Genomic DNA, 25,357 nt, shown 5'->3' on the forward strand with positions numbered 1-25,357 from the left:
AGCGACCATGAAACGGAGAACTGGTCGTCATTCACTTTTCACTTTCGGCGAACAGTGAACATTGAATAGGGTGAATCAGATTTTCAGTGAAAAAGATTCACCGTAAGGAATGAAAACAGCCCGATTCCCCGAAAAAAAAAAATTTGGTGAATCGGGAGCATTGAATACTGCCCTGAGAGTAACCAGTTAAATCCCTAAAACACCAGCCACAAGTCATATACACAGAAGAATGTCTACCCTCTGTCATCGCTTTTTCTACCACAATTTTAGAGGCACTGCTTGAAAGCTCAAAAAAAATCTAAAGTAAAGGCCATCATTCAGGGCTCTTCATACGCTGTCCTGACAAAGTGTATGAAGGGCTTCATCCACAAGAGCTACATGCTTTGTGGAATCTCAACGCTTTAGCTCCTCATTCACTTTCTCCATCTGCTTCTGCAACAGCCTGATTAAGGGAATGACATGATTCAAGCTGGCAGTGTCGGAACTAACTTCACGTGTGGCAAGTTCAAATGGCTGGAGAACCTTGCACAACATGGAAAGCTGTCTCCACTGTGCTTGATTCAGGTGCATCCCTGCTCCTTTGCCTATGTCGTAGGTGGCTGTGTAGGCTTGAATGGCCTTTTGCTGCTCCTCCATCCTCTGCAGCATTTAGAGGGTGGAGTTCCAGTGCTTCACAACCTTTTGTTTGAGGTAACGGCAGGGCAGGTTCAGGAGTTTTTAATGGAGCTCCAGTCTTAGGCAGGCAGTGGCAGAATGGCGAAAGTGTCCCACAATTTTGCGGTCCACTGTAAACATCTCCTGCATGACTGTCACTTTTAAGAAAATGTTGCACCACCAAATTTATTGTGTGGACAAAACATGGCACATGTTAGAAATTGCCCATATATAATGCCCTCACAATGTTACTGGCATTGTGCGATACCACAAATTCCAAGGATAGTCTAAGTGGGGTAAGCCACTTTGCAATGATTTCCCTCAGTTTCTCTAAGAGGTTGTCGGCATTGTGCCTCTCACTGATACACAGCATAGCCTGCCTTGGAAGAGCTGGCATTTTGGAGATGCTGCTGTTGCTGTGGAAGGTGATGCATCTACCCAGTGGGAGGTCACAGTCATATAGTTCTTAGTTTGCAGTGAACCACTTGTCCTCATGTCCGCAGTGAACCACTTGTCCATACAACCGCACTTTTTTCAGGGCACTGAGGACACTTTTTCAGACGTCTCTGTACATCCTGGGTATCATCTGCCTAATGAAGTGGAATTTAGATATGATTTGGTACCGGGGACACAATACCTCCATCAATCGTCTAAATCCCACTACACTGATGGCGGCTACCAGAGGCAACGTCTAACACCAACATAGCTGTCAAGGCCACAGTTATCCGCTTTGCCATAGGATGACCACTCTTGTACTTCCTCTTTATCGCTAACGAATGTTGGACGGTCAATTGCTTAGTGAAAGACGTAGCGGTGTTCCGACTTCGTCTCTGGGGTGATGAATGACTCCCATCAGTGAAGATGGTGTCTGGCTGCCCACCCCTTTATAGGGTCCGGATCTTGCGAGATCCGATGGCGGGATCTCACGAGGTTTGGAGACCCGCGTTCCGAGTCTGGGTGGGAATTTACAAACAGGCACATCCTTATTCAGTACTGGAGTCAAGTGGCCAGATTTGCACCATAAGTCCAACTTCAATTAGATAACAAAGAACACACAGCTGCATAGTAAGTATATTTTAAAAAAAAATATCTAAAGTTTTGTATGTTAAATCTGCAATACCACCAAGAAAAGGTAAAAGTGCCAAGCTTCTCTCTATGGCAAGTTTCTCTCTATTGTGATCAGATTCTACTTTTTATTTGTTTAGCTCCTTCAGATAATAGATAGAATCATATTGGTTGCTATGGGCAACATCCCATCTTTAACAGAACTCCATCTTAGTAAATTTTCTCCCATAGCAGTTACTTTAGCAAGTCTTTTTTCCATGGGCTTCTACACCCAACTGAAAATCCTCAAAAGGCAAAGGTGAGAGCAGAAGGGCCAATCTCAATCTATAACACTTTTTCCACCACCATGTCAGCAAACAGCATTAATTTGTTCTTTATTTATTTCAGAACCAACAGAGCCCCCAAAAATGTACCAGCCCTCATGATAGTACGTTAAAAGAAATAATTTGAATATTACATCAGTTATTTTATATTTTTAAGTATCGCTTTAAAATAACAATAGAAAACACAGCAAAAAAAAATGGGCCTCTGACCTTATCAGAGGGCTACGAATGCTCAGGCTGGGCGATTATCGATAGACTGAGCATGCATACGGATTGTAGGAAGCATGCGTGAGGCCATCTTGTGATAAAATCTTGCTACTGCCCGCAGAGCCGGCCTTAGCCTAAATGATGCCCTAGGCAAGATTTTGACTGGTGCCCCCTAGGACCGCCACTAGTTCCACCTCTGACCCTGCTCCCCTTTCCCAGCACCATCAACCCTCATCATAGCAGTCATAATTTTGGTGCTCCTACCCGCAATATATTATTTATTTTTTTCCATTCAAATTTTTATTGAAAGGTATTGTGTAACAAGAATAAATCACAAGTTACAAATTAGCATATACAACTGAATCTTTCAATCAGGTAACTTGCATAAGATCAATGGTTGCCATAACAATCAAATGTAAAGAATTATGGTAGAAGCGTTGGCATACATTCATATCTTTTTTAGACAAACTTACTTCACAGTACCAGAAAAATTCGGAACAAAACAACGTACGTATCTGATAATGTCGTAAGAAAAAGGTTATAAGAGGTATGAGGTGATAGGGGGAAAAAGGGAGGAAAAGGGAAGGGATACTACCCGGGTATGTTGTGGCAGGCTAACCACATATCTACTATGTTACATTTATGTCCTAATATGATTTAAGTAGGAAATTTAGTCTTTGAAGGTAAGCCACGGTGTCAAAATTTCCTGGAACACCTTGGAAGCAGAGGGGCCAGCTAGAGATAAGTCATCCATGGACATGTAGAACTCAAGTCGTGTGAACCACTCTAGTATGGTTGGGGGGATGTGGACCTCCAGTGTACCGGAATGACTGCTTTAGCTGCACTGTTTAGGTGTTTCAATAGTGATTTTTTTATATGTGGAAATAGAGCAGTCTATTTTGTTAAGAAGCCAGAATGTAGGGTCGGAGCTAACATCTTGACCCATAATTTCTTTAGTTAGAGAGAGTACTGAGCTCCAAAAAGGACAGAAGATAGGACAATCCCACCATATGTGTAGAGGTGAGCCTAAGGCTGTGTTGCACCTCCAGCATGTCGGAGATACGCCAGGGTACATCTTAGCTAATATTGAGGGACATCTATACCATCTGGATAGTACCTTGTATTGTGCCTCTATTACTGAATAGCTCAATGAGCACGACAAAGTGACCTGGAAAACTTTTCCCCAGTCTTCTGGGTCTAACTGTATATCTAGGTCCCTTTCCCAGTCCGAGGTGAAGCGTGGTAATGTAGGAAATGTGTCCTCTATGAGGAGTTTATAGCCTACTGAGAGAAAGTGATGGGGGGAGGATTCAGCCTGACATGAGGCCTCAAAGGATGTGGGGGCTCTACGACTTGCCTTGCGGTATGGTTGTTTGGAAAGGAAGTGTTTGATAGGTAAGTATCTCCAGATTTCCGAGGGTGGCAGGTTCCAAGTCTCGCTAATTTCTGGGAAGGGCAGCACCCCCGTAGGAGAAACCAGTTGGCTGGTGTGCAGCTCCCCCGCCCGCATTCAGCGGCGATAAGAGGAGGGGTTCAGCCCCGGAGCAAAGTCTGGATTATTTAAAAGTAGAGTCAGCGGAGAGAGGGGGGAAGAAATGCATGGTCTCTTCCGCAGGGACCTCCAAGTTGCCATTGTTTGGCCTACTGTAGGGTGAATGACCAGGGGGAGGGTCCTAAGCCATGCTGCCATCCCGAGTCGGATCGGCATTCCACAGCTCTCCAGCGTCACCCACTGCTTGTCAGGTTCTTGTCTGGTCTATTCCAGTACTCTATAAAGTGACACTGCCTCGAAATATGATATGAGATGTGGAAGCTGTATGCCACCTAGGTGTCTACGGCGGAAGAGCACATCATGGCGAAACCGCGGTCTATTGGTACCCCACACAAAATTCCTGGATCAAACCTTGGATTGTTAGGAACCATTTCCTTGGTATGTGTATTGGGATAGTTTGAAACAAGTATAGTATTCTAGGAAGTACATTCACTTAAATTATACTTGCCCTCCCTAGCCACGAAAGTGTGCCTCTACGCCATGTACGGAGTTCCCCTTTGAGTTTTGTTAAAAGCGGTGTAAAGTTATCTGCAAATAGTTGAGATAAGACTCTGTTTATCCACACACCTAAGTATTTGATTCTGCATGGGTGCCATGAAAAGGGGAAGGAGCTTTTACAATTGTCTACTGAGGAGAGAGGGGCAGTGAGGTTGAGTGCAGTGGATTTGGAAAAATTATGTATGATAGTGTCCCGAATGTGTGGAATTCAGAGATAAGGTTAGGAATTGAGATGGAGGGATTGGTCAGGACAATCAACAGGTCATCTGCAAACAGTGACAATTTGTATTCCCGTCCAGCAAAAGCCAGGCCGTAAATATCAGGGTTTAGCCGAATTGCCCCAGCCAAGGCCTTCATGCACAAGACAAAAATGAGGGGTGACAGGGGGATCCCTGTCGAGTGCCGTTGGAAATCTTAACCGGGTCCGAGAGGGTGCCATTTATTTTGATGCGGGCTGTAGGGATGGCATACAAAGCCAGAATTCTATTTAGGGAAGCTGTGCCCAACCCCATGTGTGTCAACACCCCCCTCATGAACATCCAATTTATTCTTTCGAATGCTTTCTCTGCGTCAGTCCCGCAATATTTTAAATAGAAACAGTGCACACATTCGGTGTGCAGCCCAAACAGGGGTGTGTTCTTGCTGGGAAGGGGCATGGCCACACAATAGTACCCCCAATTCAAATGATGCCACACAGCAGTGCAACTTTACTCACATTATATTATGCGATGGTGTCCTTTATTCACATTACATCACACACTTTACCTTATATACATTGCTCCTCACATTATTCAAATTATACCCTTAGAAAAAAATCCTGAGAAAATATTGAATTTAAGCACCTCCACTGGGCCCTTCCATCAGGCTTTGGCCTGGATAATTTGTACCTCCTACCCCTTTCTCTCTGCACCCCTGATAATACCACACAGTAATGCCCCTTACACAATACACACATGTATTACTGTCCTTATGAACATAATGCCCCTTACACATTATGCCAACCTTTATTAATGCCCTTCATACACATAATGACACACATAATGCCCCTTACATATATGTTGCACATTATTAATGCCCTTATACACATGACACACATAATGCCTGTCACACATGTCGCACATTATTAATGCATTTATAAATGACACACATAATGCCCCTTACACATATGCCGAACACTATTGCGCAACCAACCCACCCACAGACAGCACTTACACAGCCGCTAACACTGTGACCTCTGCCTCTGCTTGGATACAGATGTTTCCTCATACATCTTGCCTCAATAGGCCATGCAGCTCCTGGCCAGTTCTGCTAATGTTGGGTGCCTTTTTTGCTGGAAATTCATCTTATTTTCATTGTTATGTGATCAGGACACACAAGGAGCTTCTAAGTATTAAAATGATATGCAGCATGCCTATATTCTGTGTGCGACTGTGGCTGTACCTGCATACAGAATGCTATGTTACAGTGATTTCCATGAATACACTATTTCATATGCAGATACAGCCTCACTCACACACAGAATATAGGCATGCTGCATATCATTTTAATCAGCAGAAGCTGTTGGTGCCCCTAGGCATTCCAAAGTCCTAGGCATTTGCCTAGTTTGCATATGCCAGGGAAAATTGACAGACAGCCGATGTTTGGGGGTGGTAGCTGGCCGTTTTCAAGGAGTGGCAGGGAAAATGCAAGAGTGCATAGGCTTTTCAGGAGAAGTCATGTGATGCCAGCTATGGCCCCGATGCGAATGCTTCTATCACAGCCCCCGAGTAAGTTCTGGGTTACACGCAGCTATCTAATTGCAGGGTGATCACAGAGTGCTGCTAAATCACGCGGCAGCAATGCGGTTTGAATAACCCCCAATGTCATTTAGCTCCCTGACAAATAACTGAACATTGCTATTGCTATATACACCAGTGATTGTTAAACTCACCTTGTTTCCTTTCTTAAAGCTCCTAAAAAACCCAAATATTCCTTTTTTCTCTTTGTCTGTTGTATCACTACCAGATGAAAGATTCCGATTATTTTCTGTAAAAAAAAATATAAATGTAAGTATAACAAAACAACATACATGCTAAATCTATTTTTCCAAATCTGTGAAAACAAATTTGATTTAAATAGAGAAACTGATTACCGACTACAAAGAGAAGCATACCTGGGAGCTCTAGTTTGCTTCCACACTGCCTAACAGTATGAGCACCTTTTACTGTACTCTTGCTACAGAGAAACTAAAATAAATCAGGTATAAAGCAAGATCCCATTGGAAATGTGTGCCTGCAGTTTTGCAAGCTGGACTTTGCTATGTTATATTGGTGCACATGCTAAGTGCAAGGTCATCAAGCAATAAGTTTATTGCCAATGCTATAGTTTTGTCATATTACGTCAACCTTTCTGTAAATGCTTTAAGACATCTAACAATGTTACATACTTTTAAATTCAAGCATTTGTCAGTTAGTTAATGTTTAATCATAAGCAAATAGTTATATATTTGGGCGTTAAAGTCACTATTTTTTTACAAAGACAACTCTAATAATACTGTATATATGTAACTAACTATACAGGAAATACCAACTAAGGGGGATGTTCAATCCTGGACAAATTTTTTACCAGGAAAAAAAAACGGCAAAGATTCACCCAGTAGTATTCAATAATGGGCATTTTCCTCTGTTTTTTAGTACATTTTTCCTCATGATATTTTACTTTTTCTTGGCACACGCATGGGAGAAAACGGCCACAAAAACAGCATTGTAGGTCCCGAGCAAAGCAATGCACTTGCGACCCCTCCACACCCATTCATGCGAAAAAAGGAAACAAAAAAATATCATAATACACCCCTCCTGTGGTCCAGCGCCTTCTCTCCCTTTTCCTCCATACAGAGAATGGCTGTCAGCACTCTGATTGGTAGATAGCTCTAGCCTTCTACCAATCAGCATGCTAGCAGCCATTCACTGTTTTGCTGTAGGCTGGGAGGCAGGTAGAGAATGTTGGTGGATAGCTCCATCAATCATCCAATCAGCATGCTTACAGCCATTCACTGTCTAGCTGTGGGCCAGGAGACAGGAAGAGAATGCTGCCTGGCTGCTCTCATTGTGTATAAATCACAATCAGAGCAACCAGGCAGCATTCTCTACTGCCTCCCAAGAAGCTCAGAAGGCAGATGCCCACAACCAAATCTGCCCCAGCTTGAAGGCCCCTAGAATTGGTGGGCCCTTGTGCGGCTGCCCATTGCGCTCATTTTTTTTTTTTGGGGGGGGGGGGGGGGTGAAGGGGGAGGTATTGACTTCCTCATAAACATCCAAAATTAAAGATGTCTATTGGGAAGACATCCTGGTTGTACTTAATGCAGGCGGCGGGTGTGGAAAGTGGGTATTAGTGGCAGTGTGGGGTTGGGGGGGGCAGTAGAATTTCAGTTTGCCTAGGGTACAGCAGCCATGGTGATGCAGAGTGCATACCTATTTAAAATGTACTCATTCTAACCCAATGCTACTGCAGACCACATTGAACAAACATCATAAACAGTAACTGGTTCCGGTTTAAGATCTACAGTGTCTAGAAAGAAGGTCAATAGGTCAAAACCAAAATGTCGACATGCAATAGGTCTACATGATCAGAAGGTTTTTGGTCCATATTCGACATGGACACCATGAAATGGCTAAGGTTGGAGGTTTTGCAGCAGTCCCTACTGCAGTTACAAAACCTCTTAGCCAAAAGTTTCCTGGTCCTCTCTGTGGTTATTGATGCTCTATCTACTCCAAATGAGACCCTGGCTAAAAAAGTTGTAAAAGTAAGTCCTCATAGAAGTTTTCTACGGCCGATGCTCTCACAGGATGAGCGAAGAGACTTCAATCTGCGTCTTTATTGTGGGGGTTCAATTATGTCCAGGTTTGTGAATTACATAAATCTGGTGGTGGCAACAAGTTTTTTCCTCAGGCCAAGTTGAGCCAGGTTATAAGATCTGTGCCTGTCTCCACTGTGGCAGAGAAACTTGCCCTTAAACCACCCATACAAAGCACTCAGACCTATAATCAGAGTCATAGGATTAGGGAGCCCCATTGTAGTTTCTGGAATCGGAAGAGAGACATCTCTCTTCTACTAAGATTCCTGACAAAAAAGACATTGGATGTTATATTCCCAGAGGGAACTCAATGTTCTTTCATTCTAATGTTCTTTCTATGTTAGAGTTGTTAACCCCAGTAGGGGAGTCTCAGGAGTTACCCTAGAAGGGGACTCAAGTGGCCTAACCCCAGAGGGGGTCCCAGAAGCCATTACTCAGAAAGGGCTTCAAGTGGCTTAACCCGAGAGGTTGCAGCTCTATTCTGTGTAATTATTCTGCACAAGACTGTCCCTTAATTATCTCATTACCTTAGGTCTCAGCTGCAGTAATTTGTGCTTTAGGAGGCCTGTGCCTTTCCAGCAATCCTGAGTGGTTCTTGCTCCCTTGATATTCTCTGCAGACCCAGACCCTGAAGCCACTTATAGCTTCAGCTTCATGTGACTGCAGCCAGCATGCAGTCAGCATCCAGCTTCCATCCTAGCTAAATCTCCTGCCTCTCTTCAGATTCCACTTGCTCCTGGCTTCTTCTGCTACTGGTATAATTCATTGCCAGTCCTGGTCCGGTTCCGGGTAATCGTAAGTTCTCCACGCTGGAGACCCGGTTTCATTTCTATACTATTTGTCCTCTTTTTATTTGGTGGACCGTATTTTTCTTTATTCAGATAGTCCCTGCTGGTCTCTAGCCCTCTGGGATCTCCTGAGTTCACTGCAGGTCTGCGCCATTTGTTTATATTTACCCCAGTGAGGTGATTTACTGCTTACGGTATTTCTCCATATCTTTGTGTGGTTTTGCTGTGCTTTTGTGTGGTGTAAAATTGTGTTTTGTGTGGTGTCATCTTCTTATGTGTGCAACAAGGTCGCACATATATGTGTGTGTGTGTGTATATATATATATATATATATATTGTGGTAAGTGGGGCACTCTGCTCTTTCAGAAAAAATAGACAGTACAGTGTCCGTATTATCAATGTTTCAGTGCTTTATTGTATGCACTATCTTCAGGATCTGTATCCTGAAGATAGTGCATACAATAAAGCACTGAAACGTTGATAATTCAGACACTGTACTGTCTATTTTGTCTGAAAGAGCCGAGTGCCGCACTTACCACAATATATACCTGCTTCCTTCCAAGCTGCGAGGGCACCGGCGGCTGATACCCCACGGCAATAGGAGTGCCGGTCCACCTGCAAATATATATAAATATATATATACACACACACGTGTGTGTGAATATATATATATATATATATAGATAGATAGATAGATAAACTTTATTGAAAATAGCGGCGGACAGGGCAGCCGCAGCTAAGCCGGGTAGAGCAGGGAGCAAGCGGGTTAGGGCGAAGATCGGGTGGCGGGTGCAGGCTTAAGACCCCTTGGCAACAAGCTTTTTAGCCCCCTTGGCAATGAGCTATTTTAGTCCCCCTTGGCAACAAGCACTTTCAGTCCCCCTTGGCAACGAGCAATTTCAGTTCCCCTTGGCATTGAGCAATTTCAGTCCCACTTGGCATCGAGCAATTTCAGTCCCCCTTGGCATCGAGCATGAAGCCCCTGGCATTGAGCATGAAGTTCCTAGCAATGAGCATGTAGGTAAGTGGCACTATGTGTCAAATGTGTAATGGGCATTACGGTTTGTTATTTAGTATGTAATGGACATTACGGTGTGTTGTATAGTATGTAATGGGCATTACGTGTGTTATATAGTATGTAATGGGCATTACGGGTTGTTATATAGTATGTAATGGGCATTACGGTTTGTTATTTAGTATGTAATGGGCATTACGGTGTGTTGTATAGTATGTAATGGGCATTATGTGTGTTATATAGTATGTAATGGGCATTACGGGTTGTTATATAGTATGTAATGGGCATTACGGTTTGTAATATAGTATGTAATGGGCATCATGTGTGGCCTTATGTGTAATTGACATTACATCATGTGGCTTTATGTGTAATGGGTATTACAAAGTTAGCTAAAATGTGTGTGGGGGGCGCAAAACATGCCCTTGCTTCGGGCACCGTGGCACCTAGCTACACCAATGATTATAATATGTTTGTACCCCCTAAAGCCAACTCCATTATATTCAACTACATGTTGCTGTTTCTATGTGCTATATTCATTAAATGTGGTGATGGAAATTAAAAAAAAAATAGTTGTTTGTACCTCTTATATGTCATTTCAGATATTTACTATTTGCATTTGTCTATGTATGTAATATATAAGGTTCAATAAAATATATATTGGAAAGAAATTAGCATCTTATTCATTTTCCAAATTAACTAAGTCCTTGACGCCAGGGCTCCGACACAGAGGGCAATGCCAGCAAATTTAAGCTTTTGAGCTTTTTTTTGCCTTTATAGAGAGGGATCCCATTGGATCCATCCCAGCATTCCCTGAATCTACCGTTTCCTTATGCGAATATGCAGACAGACTCCCAGGTCATAAACCTAGAAATCCATTGAGTGGGGCTGATCTCAAAGAGCAGCTCTTATCAGGAGAGCTTCCCTTGTCGTTGCTAATGGCATATGCTAGTACATAAGCGACTAGTATAAGAGCAATATGTAGCTGGATGTACCGCAAGAGGTTAGGACATCTTGGTAATATTTTCACCAACAACAGCAATACCCCGCTCTATGCACACACTCACACTTGTCAATCATAGACAACAGAACATTCTTCCCATGACCCTATACATACTGTACATCTTTGAATATCAAAGGTACAGTATTTCTGGACAAACAAACAAAGAATAACTAAATATGTTAGTACACAAATGAGCATTTAATTTAATTGAGGAAAATACAATATGCATTTATCGAGATCAAAGCCCCATGACTTGCTGTGATATGATTCATGAATGACTACAAACCTTGGTTACATCAAACAGGTATCAAAGAAATACCTTCAAAAGAAAAAAAATGAAATAATTTGTATAATTTATTTTCATTATGATATTCTGTATTACTATTTATAATATCCATTACTCATCTATTACCGTATGTGGGATAACCATTACAGTCTAAAAATGGATGTTTGCTTGCGAAAGCCCTGCACTTCCTGGGCGTACCCACGAAAATGCTGGGTTTCCCCATGCGAAGGGGAGTGGTTTCCTGCCTTTCGGGGAGCATTTAAAAATCATTCAGGCCCACATGCAAGCCTGCGAATCGATGTTTATGCAAATGACGACCGATGATGATGGCCTGCATATACGCATGTGCCGAAAAGTCGCTGTGACTTTTATAGTCACTGGGCTGTTAGCACGTAGCAGTGCAGGTGGGAAGAGTGGGGCAGCACACATGGGTCGTGCCCATGGGAACGCCCAGGGTTTCATGGGCGTTCGAATGCAAATGCTGGGCGTTCCCATCCTAATGGCCTTGTGAGGCCATCACCAGATGTCAGCTGCCCGCCCTCTTCATGTACCAGGGTGCCACAAATCTGAGATTAGATTTGTGAGTGCTGTAGAAATCACTTGATGGTCTGCGTTTAGTTGACTCAAAAAGCTGCAAATTTCGACAGTTCGACCCATTTTAGACAGTTTCATTTTTACACTGCAATTTAGATTTCAGCTTTGACACACCCTGCCAAAATCTCTTTGTACATTATATGTACAGTACCTACCTACAATGCAACATGATTTTGCCCAGATGTGTAGTTACTTTTTATTTGTTTGATTAACTTCCATATAAGGATGGATATCACTGTGTTCAACATCAATGTTTATTATCTACAGTGAACCTGTGAGTGACCATAGATGGTAGCAAGCTACGCTATGGAGGACCATCAAAGATTTCACCTAACAATGGTCATCACTGCTCTTTCTCTGAATGGCCCAAAATAATTTGGGGTGTAGCCTCATGGATGAAGCTAGGCTCCATGTCCCAGAACCAACTATGAGAGCTGGGGAAAGGACCATCGGAAAGAAGGGGTCGGTTAGAGGGGCTTTCATAGATGGTGAAAAACCATTGGTTATCCACCATCAATGGCACAGTTATCTAACACTGGCATTAAATCATCAATGGTTTGTGGCTCTATTTCCAAATCAGAATCAGGCCAAATACTGTACATACTACACATTGGGCTTGATTTTGAGCACAATACAAGCAAATAATCCCATTTTGCACTGCAGGCAGAGCCGGCCCTAGGCATAGGCAAACTAGGCAATTGCCTAGGGTGTCTGCAATGCCTAGGGGCGGTTCATGTAACATTGGTGGTTTGTGGGGCACCCGCTGGCGCTGACTGTCTGAACTGAGATCAGCGGGCAGCCAGCAGTGCAGCGCACACAGCTGTGCACCTTTCCTCCCGCGATCCCTGGTGACCACCCTGCTCTGAGCGACATGATTATTACTGATAGAGTGGAGCCTCTGCACTAAGATCTCCCAGAGCTAGTGCCGAGGCACCACTTGCTACAGTAATAAACATGTCATTCTGAGTGGAACGGCAGCCAGTAGTATACACTCCCTGGACCCAGCAGGAGGCCCCTGGGGAGCAGTAGATGCCCGGCGGCAGGGCAGTAAGAGCAACCCACAGAGCAGCAGAACACTAGTGGCCTGGCGAGCAGGGGCAGCCTGGGAATCAGCAGATGCTCATAAATAGAAAAAAGAAGAAAAAAAGATAACTCTCTTTTAGGGGCACTAACTTTTGCTGTTAAAATTATTTAAATTTTATTCATATATGTTAAAAGATAGTACACTGTACAGCAAAAATATGGCCTGGCAAGGAAGGGGGAGCGGGAAGAGAAGGTGCACCCTCCGGACTACATGGCAGCCAGTGACAAGTATTATCTCAGGACCTTATCCCCCCTAATTGTCTGGCAGCAAGCGGCACTGATCTCGCTGCCCGAGACATGTCCGGTTCCCATGGAAACCGCATGCGCCCCAAGCAGCGGAAGTCGGGCGGCGCTATGCGTTCCAAGGACCGGAAACTCAGACATAGACAGACGCCGCTGACAGCCACACACCCCGTGGGGAGGTTCATTCATAAATTTGGCTCACTCTGAGGGTATTTAAATCCGGGACCCGGCGGCAAGCCAGTAGGTCACTGGTAGCTGTTGTGGACGGACCTATTCACCGGATTCTCTGTTGCCTTTTTTGAAGCCTTTTACTTGCTGACTACCTCCTTGATAAAGATCCAGGTTATTGGATCGAAACGTCTGAGCTTTTTTCTTTGGCTTACAGCTACACTTGGTTTGTGTTTTTTTCTTTCTATTTTTTGCAAAATAAAGCATAATTATAATTTTTACCAATAGTGGAGAGTGCTCCTTTGTCCCCTTCCAGGGACGCTGGTGGTATATTTGACACACTCAGGTGTGTCTTTGGGGCACCTCACCTCGCTGACAAGGTTGTGTACGAGTGCAGGTACACCAAATATTATATACATACATATATATACATACAGGGGCGTCAACAGCAGTGTAGACCCCTGGGCATAGCAATGTATTGGGGCCCCTACCGATCCTCCAGCGGTAGGGGTGGGGGAAGCTTTGATGTCCCGCGGGTGGTAGGGGGTATTATATCAACCGCTCAGCATGTAGGGCCTGGATCAGTAATTTCCACTAATTACCCCTTTACTGCACAGATGGTGGGAGATGGGGTGGGAGAAGGGGGCATTGGGCTGAATGAAGGGGCCGTGATACATAACTTCCAGGGTGGTAGAGAATGTTTCATATGCAGAGGAGCGGTGTATAGTGGAGTGGGCTTATTATTCATAAGTTTCTGGTGGGAGGACAACTTGCTTGACTGCAAATATCTCCAGTTCCCGGAAATAGATTTCTTAGCTTTTAATGGAATTAAAAACAAGAGAATCCCACCTACCAAATGGTATTAGGGACTAGGGGATCAGAGTTCAGGAGGCAGAGCAATCTGCCAACGAGTATATAATACTACATACCAGGTGTGTGGAGCTGGAGCAGTAACCAGCTGCTGGAAGGCTGGTATCTCTGGTTCTGGGAACAGTAGAGACAAGTTACTAGTGTCCTTCAAAGGGGAGAGTCCCAGCTTTTGGAATATACCCTCAGAAAAACTCTAAGTCAGACAGAACCTGAAATATCTGACTGGGAATAGCAATTAACAGGCTTGGATGGGGACCACTGATTTGAAGTCAGATATCTCCGGTTCCCAAGGGCCGATTTTTAAAATTCTTATACCTATTGAAAGAGGGGACCCTCAGCTTTCAGCCTAGGGCCCTTAGACTCCTAGGGGGTTTCTGGGTACTCAGAAACCCCCCTGCGTGCGCTATTGCCTACCCCCCTTTAACCAACCAGCTATATCTTTGGAACCAACTAACCCATTTACATGAGACCAGTATCATATTGAAGAACTTTTGAGTTGGCTTCGAATGATTTTGGTCCCGTGAAACTGGAATGTTTGGTTCCAGAGAAATCTGTCCTCAAAGAACATAAACAGTCATGAAATTACATTTAAGAAATGAAAAAAACTTTTTAACCTCAATCTCCCTGGAATCAATTAACCCATATGGATCCAGCCTGGTATCAGATTGAAGGCCCAGCAATTTGGGTTTGACTGAGATCAACCTCGAGCTTCAGTGATGCAGTAGGGGGAACTGGCAGTCGTTGAACTGGGTGGGGGTCGGAATTAGCGGGTCCCATGTTATCCTATAGGGAAAACGTTCCAGCTTTGCCTGGCAGTATCTCCGGTTCCCAGGGGGCTAGAGACACAGGGCTGGGCTCGTTGGAAAGCCCCATCTCTAAGCTACAAAATGGACTAATGGGTGGTCCTGTGCACCCCCGGACCACCCCCTAGATTCGCCTATGGAAGAGAGATATTGTATTATGGCGATGTTTCCAAGCTCAAATCTAAATTCAGTGTAAATAATAACAGTCCAGCATTGTGGGTTACATGCATAAGCAGCCAGTTGAATGCCAATATATATATATAAATGTATTTGCAATCCTTTAATTGCAACATGGTTGGTCCAGATGCAGTTATTTGCTCTTATTTCCTTACTACCATCTTAGAATCAAGCCAGACTGGTCTAGTCTCCTAGGAAAGGTCAGGTAGTTCTCGAATCTCGAGTGGTGCTCTCAACCACCAGGAAAAGTTTTCAAGTGAAGCTGAGGGTATGGGCCATAGTTACCTCCCCTCCTGCATTCTGCAGGAGACTCCCTGAAATAGCAGCAATCTCCCTCTCTCCCTCATTAGTCTAGCAATCTCCCTCATTTCACTGAGCTCACATTACACTGTTACATTTTGGGGGAAAAGAGGAATGAGAGACAGATACATTTACATTCAATCATCTGCACTATTTCCCCAGCGTTTTAGCAAGTCTAGTATCTCTTACTAACTGATCTGGGGCTCATCTACATTTGGATACAAATCATTTAAAAATATATCTTTTCACAGTCTCTCCATATATGGAACTAGACACACCCTTTGGGAGGAGCATGACACGCCCCCTCAATGGGGTGCTGTGCAAAATTCTATTTCCAACTATAATCTCCCTAAAACTAGTTTTCAAAAGTAGGCAAGTATGGTATTGGCGGCAATACCATAATTCATGTTGTACTTGGTGGTAGCGCCATGATGCCACGATCATGCAATCATGGCCCCCACCACAGCGGTGCCAGGTGTCCTTTTCCAGAGGGGCTGCCATAAAGCCGACAGGTACAAATTATGCCCCCTTGGGTATGGGTGGGTAATATGTAATCATTTACACAAACCCCTTCTAATGTTTTTGGAATGTAGGAGGGAACAGGTTCACATGTATATATACATCCTCCATAGGTTAAATCCATCACTGCATATATATGAAACCCATGCAAAACGCAGAACATACACACTTCATAAAGACAACACTGCTAACCACTATGTTGTGCTGCAGTAATGGCAGGTTTCCTTTAGTTTCCATTTAAAATAATATTTACATTAGCTTTACTATTCACATAGAGGAACCCATATACTGTACAGCCCAAAAACAGAAAGCATTACATGTACACATGAGAAATTTTGCACACAAATAAGGAACAAGGCAAACATTTTGCCAACAATTTTCAGTGAATGCACAGGAATTTTTTGTTCACATGTATATTAAAAGAGGACAGCAGAGGGCAATATTGCTATGACTTTGAAACTACTGTTACAAATGTGACACAATGGAGTAAATTTGTAAACTGAGTGCATGTTTTTGGCAGTATTTGTAGGTCAACACTGGTTATGTAATGCAATCTTAAGGTGCCCATACACTTATCCAACTTGGACTGATTTCACCTGATCTCGAAGAATCGGGATGACAAATCGGCCCAAATTGGATGCGATTAATATCCCATCCGACCCGATGCATGGTTTTTAGCACCCATGATGTGTTGGTCAGATCCGTAGGTGTGTGCCAGCGGTGAAACACTGCTGGCACACACCTATGTGCAGGGGCAGGCAGCGACAGGGTCCCGGCTGAGCTAAACGCCTGTGCTGTGGTGGGACGGGCAATATCCGGGAATCGCTGAGCAAAGTTTACATGTGATAAATCGCATGCGATTTGGCACATCAAGTGCCAAATCGTTAGTGAGCTTTCCCGGGGAGCTGCCAGGGGAGCTCAGGGGAAGTTGGGTCCGACTTGTCCTCAGGACAAGTCGGACTAATGTATTAGGTTACAGGTATCTTCAATATGTTACTTACAGAGCATAGACAAGTGCAGGGGATGTACCTTGCAGTAGCCTATCACCAGAACACTCAGCACTGTACTATGTACTGTACAGGTTGAGCATTACAGATAAGGGATTTTTCTGTTTTTTGGAATATTTTTTTTTTCACATACAGATGTAGCGGGATTCATCTTTGCAGGTGATGGCGATGGCGTCGCCATCGCCATCTCCTGCCCCGCCGCCATCTGTATGCCGGAAGGGGACGCGCGCGGACGAGGTGCGCGCGCGTCCCCTTCTGACGGTGCTGCCCTCGGTCGCCCGGTGCCCACACCGGGCGACCGCACCCCCTTCGCAGTGCCTCGGGTCCCCCCCAGCCCCCTCGAGCGGAAGGCGAACAGTATTGCGTCCGCCTCGCCGCCCCGCCGCCCGGATACTGAGACGCGCGTGCGTGGGGGACGCACGCGCGTCTCAGTCAGATAGAGGCGCCGTGTTGCTGGCGGATCGCCAGCAGGATGTTGCTGGTGGTTCGCCAGCAACAACGAGGCCAGATTCATCTGTACTTACCTGTCCCCTGGTGGGTCCCCGATGGTCCCTCGGCGTCCATGGAGTCCTCCGGCATCCATGGCAGAGCTTCATCTCCAGCGTCTCCAGCGGTCCCAGGAGTGCATTGCGCGAGTTCCCAGGCGTGCCGGTGACCGGCGCGCCTGGGAACTCGTGCAATGCACTCCTGGAAGAAAAAATCAAACTATTAAAAAAAAAAAAACGTTTCGGATAATGGATATGCGGATACGGGATACTCAACCTGTATGAGGCTGCACACTGCAGGGATCTGGTTGATAGGTCGATAGTGTACTGGTGAATAGTCAATAGGTTGACACCAAAAGGTCAACATGCACAGAATCAACACTGACAAAAAGGCAAAATGCAGTAGGTCACCGTTTGCAAAGGGTCAACACAATCAAAGGTCAACCTGGCAATGGTCGACACACGAAAAGATTGTCAGTAGCTTTTCAAGATTTTCCTCTTTTTTGGACTTTTTCATATTTTAACATCCACGTGGACTCCAACTGGACCCAAATTACTAAAAATACAGCTTTGAATAAGCAAGCTTCCCAGATGTACTGCCTGTGCCCAAAAATGCAGCATAGAGTATTCAATTGCTTTGTTTTTAAAGCCGCTCCCCAGCTCCTCCCCAATACGCTTGAAGCCTGTCATGTGTGATCAGCAGATCACATGTGTGAAGTAGTACGCCCATGTCCCAAAGGACCACATGGTATCCACCGACTTTTGGCCTTGTGGGGGTCGAACTTTTACACCACACACGATAATTTTATTGGGTGTCGGAGGACTCACCGGCAGTCGGGATTCCGACAGTCATTACCCCGACGTCTGAATCCCGACTGCTAATAGCCTGATACACGAGCAGTGGATATTCTCCCTCGTGGGGGTCCATGACCCCATAGAGGGAGAATAAAATAGGTGGCGAGCATAGAGAGCCACTGTGCCCGCAGCGAGCCCGCAAGGGGCTTCGTTGCGCTTGCCCCGCTGTCTGTGTCCCCACAGCCAGGATTCCGAGGTCGAGCTTATGACTGTCAAAATCCTGACTGTCGGGGTGTTATACCAGACCCTAATTTAACTCCCCCCCCCCCTTGGGTTTTGCTTTGCTATTATATGTAATGCCATTCTACACCATACTGTATATTTATGTTTTAGCTCTTTGCTCTTGTTCTCTACTCTATCCATACCATCTTGTATTTTGTCTCCAAGGCTATTCAGAAACGTTGATACTGTATGGTCACCCTTATCTTGCATACAGGATAAACTAGCACTAGGCTGCCTCCATTAGTTTCAAGTTACCACCACTTGTCATACATATAGCCTTGTCCTACCTAGTCAGTAGTTTAACTCTAGTTTTTCCCTAGATATGTCAACTTGTTACTATGAATTTTTCTAGGGGCATTGAGATGTTGTGGAATTGGTAAAAATTTCCTATGCTCTATTGGGTCATGGGAGTGTAGGGAGATTTCTAGAATGTCCCCTGCAATGCTGTGATCATATTTACCCTTGTGCGCACACCACAGCGGTGTACATCATAGGCATAAAAACCATGATGGAGTGGAATGCGTTCAGCATCCTGGCATATGGGATAACGGCTGACACTATGACAAATTCCATGAGATTAGTATCGGAATGCTGACACTAGAATACAGACTACTAGCATCCCAAATGTAAGTGTGCTGGGAGCGGTAGTGTTAGGGTGGGGGGGAGGCATAGCCGGCCCTAGCCTAAATGACGCCCTAGGCAAGATTTTGGCTGGTGCCCCCTAGCACCACCACTAGTTCCGCCTCTGACCCTGCTCCCATTTCCCAGCACCATCAACCCTCATCATAGCAGTCATAATTTTGGTGCTCCTACCCGCAATATTTTAAATAGAAACAGTGCACACATTCGGTGCGCCAGCCCAAACAGGGGTGTGTTCTTGCTGGGAAAGGGCATGGCCACACAATAGTACCCCCAATTCAAATTATGCCACAAGTAGTGCAACTTTATTCACATTATATCATGCGATGGTGTCCCTTATTCACGAGACATCACACAGTAGTACCACTTTACCTTATGTACATTACTCCTCACATTATTCACATTATACCCTTGTACCCTTGAAAATATTGTATTTTAAGCACCTCCATGGCCACACTGCAACCCAGTACAAAGCAGTGTGTGCTGGGCAGAGGAGAAGAGCTGCTGTTGTCACTTAAGGGGATGGGGCCCGGGGCCCCCACTGGGCATTTCCATCAGACTTTAGCCTGGGTAATTTGTACCCCCTACCCCTTTCTCTCTGCACACACATTATTAATGTCCTTATAACCTTAATGCCCCTTACACATTATGCCAACCTTTATTAATGCCCTTCATACACATAATGCCACTTACACATATGTTGCACATTATTAATGCCCTTATACACGACACACATAATGCCAGTTACACATATGTCGCACATTATTAATGCATTTATACATGACACACATAATGCCCCTTACACATATGCCGAACACTATTGCACAACCAACCCAACCACAGACAGCACTCGCGCAGCCGCTAACACTGTGACCTCTGCCTCTGCTTGGATACAGATGTTTCCCCATACATCTTGACTCAATAAGCCATGCAGCTCCTGGCCAGTTCTGCTAACGTTGGGTGCCTTTTTTGCTGAAAATTCATCTTATTTGCATTGTTATTACCAGCACACAAGGAGCTTCCAATTATTAAAATAATATGTGGCATGAATATATTCTGTGTGCGACTGTGGCTGTACCTGCATACAGAATGCTAGAATGCTATGTTACAGTGATTTCCATGAATACACTATTTCATATGCAAATACAGCCTCACTCACACACAGAATATAGGCATGCTGCATATCATTTTAATCAGCAGAAGCTGCTGATGCCCCTAGGCATTCCAAATGCCCTAGGCAATTTCCTAGTTTGCCTATGCCTAAGGCTGGCTCTGGGGGGAGGGATGGATGAGGTTTAGGCTCTAGTAAGGGGGACTTGGGGTTAGGATGCAAGGGAGGAAGAGTATGCACTTATAAAAAGGGGGCTAGGAACCTCCTAAAGGGGGCAGGGTGAAAATAAGTATACTTACATGACCCAGTGGGATTCCGTTTATTGAGATGTCGATGTCCATATTCTAACCACTGGCATCCCCACTGCTGATCAGCCATACTGTATGTATCCTGATGGAGAATAGCCACACCCCTCCAATGGCAAAGTACCCCAGTACACAGATGTTTCTAATGTCTCAGTGGTCCTGTGTATGCCATCTGCTAAACATCAAAAACAATGTATCTAAAAATAAAAGATACTAATGAACCCTTTGACATAGCTGTAAGGATTATAGGTAGTTCCTTCAGCAGTATGATACAGTTGAGATAGTTCCGGCTCTACTTAAGGCCACATGAATTTTTTTTTAAAAGTTTGTTTCCAAATATCTAATGAGCTGAATAGTTACAAAATTGTTTTGAAAACTTCATTAATCCATACTACAAACTCGGAATTTTCAGTGGCTACTACGGATACTGTAGTTTGTATACTGCTTTCCAATTATTCACTTAAAGAAATGATCATAGATATGCAACATGCAGTAGTTACTTACAACACATTGTTCTTCAACAAACTAATAAAACAAAGATTCCTGGGGACTAAAAGTAATATGGCGAGAGGTCGGTTGTAACAGGTGGGGCAACACCAACCTGATTTTGCCTTGTAAATGATTGACGCTTTAAAAATATGGTCACTCTCAGTCAAACTCCCACACCTCTCTATTCTTGCACCCTATTACTTTTACCCCCTGGTGTCCACAGCATTTTCATCACCTTCTGGATGGTGGCGGGTAGTAAATATGCTATACTGTACTGTCACCCACTATTATCCAGAATGCACACATTCCTTTAATATATATATAAATCATCAGTAAAAGTATTGCATAACTTATATAAACTAACCAATTTTGATCAAGGACAATAGTACCTTAATTATTCTGGAAATTTGTATATTAGCTTTAGTTGTCCTTTAGTATCCAAATGCATCAGCCAAGCACCAACAGTAGTCCTTGAAATTATTTTTGGCAGTCATTTAATGTTCCTCACAGGGAAATGGCACACATTCTAGCAGCCGGTGTGGCGCGTGCACGATAAATAACTGATTATCATACATATAATGAACACAGCTTAAAAAGGAATGCATGTGAAGTAAACTACACCCACAAAGTAATTCTTTTGCAATTGATGCTGGCTATAATACATTTTAGTTATGCTACATGTACAGCAGAATCCTAAGCAGTGTTTTTTACTGTACATCATTTGAATATAATAAAATAAATACAATACAATGTGAGAAATGTCACAAAAGAGAGTATTCTGGTCACACCATCACCCAAGCCATAGAGAAAGTGAACGATATTCCTAGAGAGGTGGCCTTACAGAAGAAACAAACATCATCAGATAAAACAGAGGGTTGGATAATACAGCCGATTATTCAATTAAAAAAATAATAATAATCTTTGTTCTATTTTGCAACAAAGAGTTGAAGAACTTAAAACATACTCTGATAATGCCCTGTTACACACGGGCATGTTCCATCAGGTATATGCTTGTCAGGACAGACATTTTCAAGAGAAAAACCCAGAAAGTGCAATCAAAGTCAGGAGGATGTTATAAATGTCTGGGTTGCACTACTTGTAGTTACATGACCACTGGAAGGTCCTTTTTTCATCCACATACAGGACAAATATACAACATATAATTTCCATTGACCTCTACAAGTTTTTATGTCATCTATTTAATCAAGTGTCCTTGCAGACTTTGTTATGTGGACAAAATAATTAGATAATTTAATGAAAGAATGTCCCTTCAAACCTCGGCAATAAGAGCTGCTTTGATCAATAAGCTCAAAGCAGCTTGCAATGGCCAAACATACGCTTGCTTTACTTAGATATACTAGTCTATTATTGATCACATGCCTAAAGACATATGGGCAATCATGGAAAATATATTCTAACTACCAAGCCCACTCAAAGCAAATTCTTCGAAAGCTAGTCTGCCACCTTGTGATTGCCTCTGTGTTTGTGCATGTGTGAGAGAGAAAGATATGTAGTTTAACTGATGGCAGTGTTTGCGAGACTCATGGACACTAGACATATATATAGAGAGAGAGAGAGAGAGAGAGAGAGAGAGAGAGAGAGAGAGAGAGAGAGAGAGAGAGAGAGAGAGAGAGAGAGAGAGAGAGAGGAAACAAAGAAGCCAGCACATCCAGTCCAAAGGAAAAAATAGTTTTTTATATGAGGCAAAAAGAAAAACGATGGGACACACCATGAAGGATATAGTTCAACAGCATAATTGCAGTCCATGTATAAGGTGACCACAGTCCAGTAATGCAAGCATGGTGGTCCACTTTCAAGCCAATAGGGTGTATTCCCTATTATTGATAGAGGATTCTAAATATTTTTTCTGAGGACACAGGGGGGAGAAAAAGAAACTCGGGTGGGGTGCACTCTGAGTCCCCTATAAATATTCAGCGCTATTACTGGTAACCGGACCCCCCGCCAGAATCCGCGGCTAGCAACCACATAGGCTGCCGCTGGCTCTGAGTGGGACAACGGTCCCCCACTGTCCTATGGTCCTCCTTATCTGTTCCAAAACCCCTCTTCCATGTATAAATATTGAATGTAATGCTAACCAAATACCAATTGCGGCATTGAAGCAGTGGGAGAGGTGCTGCCCTAATTATTGATTTGTTTCTCTGTGCAGTTTTCTCCATGTGATTCTGTGTAAACTTGCAGCCGTGGGCTGGTTACTTATTGTAGGGATCAGTCTTCATTAATCCTTGGTAGATAGCTGTTGATTTGGCAACATACAGATATTTGCTTGCTATCCTACAACAATTGGTCCAAATTTCTGTGTATGGACGTATGTATTTGGCAAAATTATAATGTTATTGGAGCAGCATGCTAGGGTTTGATAGCAGTAAGTTGACTATAATTATTAGCTATCTATCTGGCATCTTCCTCATACATATTTAAACAATTACCTCACCTATTCTGTATCTGGGTACGTACCAGACTATTTACCTAAGGGTGAAAGTCTATGTCCTTTTTGAATTAGTGAGTACACACCATCCAATCACTATTTTAAATAGTTAACAGTGATTACCCAATTACATCTATAATAGAATCTGAATGGGGCATATATTGATAGAATATCTATGTTTAACATGCGCTAATATTCCAAAAACATATCAAGGGCACTAGTATAATAATTTTTGTATATTGGACATAAGGAGGCTCAGATTGAGGCAGATATTGTACAGTGTGTATATATGTAAATACTTTGTTTGTCTATTTTTGTCATTTTTTGCTTTGACCAATGATTAGACCCCTATCACTTATCTAAGTGACACCCATAACATCAATGGTGTATGATTGATGGGGAATATGATGGTCATCATTTTTTTGCAAAAAATCTGGCAGACAAACAAGTGCTGACTATACCAGTACGCAATGGGCATGAAATATTTTCGCAGGAAATATGAATAAAAGCACACAACTAAGTGTTTCATTTTAAAGAACTATTTATTTATATATTTTTCTCACAAATGATATAATTTATGCACAAGCAGACAAAAAAACATAAAAAAATAAAAAACAATTTTTTTTTATTCTTTCAGAATAACTTTATAGGGGACTCAGAGTGCCCCCCACCCGATTTTCTTTTTCTCCCCCCGTGTTCCTTAGACAAACTTGTTATAACTCAGGGTGCACCACTGAGCATCACTTATAGAACATAGAACCCAACAGGGTCAAGGTCACTAGGTGATGTTAATTACAAAAATTAAAGTATAATTATTATCAGATGAGTCCCCTTATCATAAACTAATACCTAAATTGTAGTACCCTTATCAACTAGTGCAGTTCCCCATTCCCATTCGCAAAAAAATAGTATCCTCAATCAGAAGATACATTCTGCTGTCAGACACCTTTTTACTGTAGCCAGTCCCTGCTGTCACAGACATCTATCTGCTGCAGCCAGACCCTGAATTTACAATATCAGGTACTCCGCCGAGGGAACTTTACCCTCAGAAAAAAATATTTAGAATCCTCTATCAATAATAGGGAATACACCCCTCAAACTACCTAATACAGGATTCTAATAATAAACTTTTGCCTCCATAACGATCCCCAGACTACAGAGCTTCAGGCCACACTGGGTGTACATTGTTTATTTAAGACCCCCAGAGGGGGAATCATCCTTCCTATCAATTAAATACATCCCCCAGTGCATAGCATATATTGTAAAGGCTCACTGCAAAAGGGACGTTTTCTACTTATTTAATCTTATTTTATACGGAAGGCATATTTGTCCCATTGATCTTAAAGGAACATTTAATAAAAGTTACGTTTTAAAACTTCCATTTGACATATTAAGAGTGCCCCACAAAGAGAGTCCTCTTTTCTCCCTTCCACTGCTATTGTACATTTGGACTCAGGGGAGCACCACCAACTCTTCAAAATAGCTGCACCCAACTTGGGAAAAAGACACTGTTTTTTGAGACTTGGTTATAGGCTACCCAGGCCGCCCCCCACCACAGGCGAGACTAGATCTCTCTTGATCTCTCTCACCCTAGGTGCGGAATCCAAAAACCATACCCCTATCCATTAATTATTTGTTGTCAGCTATTTCAGGTAGTATGTTTTATGCTTTTTGCATATTTACTTTTTCATATATTTATTTTTTCACTTAATATAATCATTTGTGATTTCTTAAAACTTCAATTTTATAATTCTTATTATAGAGTTTTTTTGCACACTGTCACCTTATGGTTGCCCCAGCAATGGAGATGTTGTCTGGACC

The 25,357-nt window shown here is 43.3% G+C and overlaps 1 protein-coding gene across 5 annotated transcripts in view; it reads right to left on the reverse strand.

Moving 5' to 3' along the window:
- The window catches only part of COBL (cordon-bleu WH2 repeat protein), a 482,604-nt gene that overhangs the window by 289,788 nt on the left and 167,459 nt on the right, over positions 1-25,357 (reverse strand). For all 5 annotated transcript variants that reach the window (XM_083188208.1, XM_083188209.1, XM_083188207.1 and 2 more), the window contains one exon: positions 6,230-6,324. In XM_083188208.1, the coding sequence (XP_083044334.1) occupies positions 6,230-6,324 (95 nt within the window). The remainder of the gene's footprint in view (positions 1-6,229; positions 6,325-25,357) is intronic.

The sequence above is a fragment of the Crinia signifera genome, chromosome 5, assembly GCF_055691185.1.
Source record: "Crinia signifera chromosome 5, ASM5569118v1, whole genome shotgun sequence".
NCBI classification, from domain to species: Eukaryota; Metazoa; Chordata; class Amphibia; order Anura; family Myobatrachidae; genus Crinia; species Crinia signifera.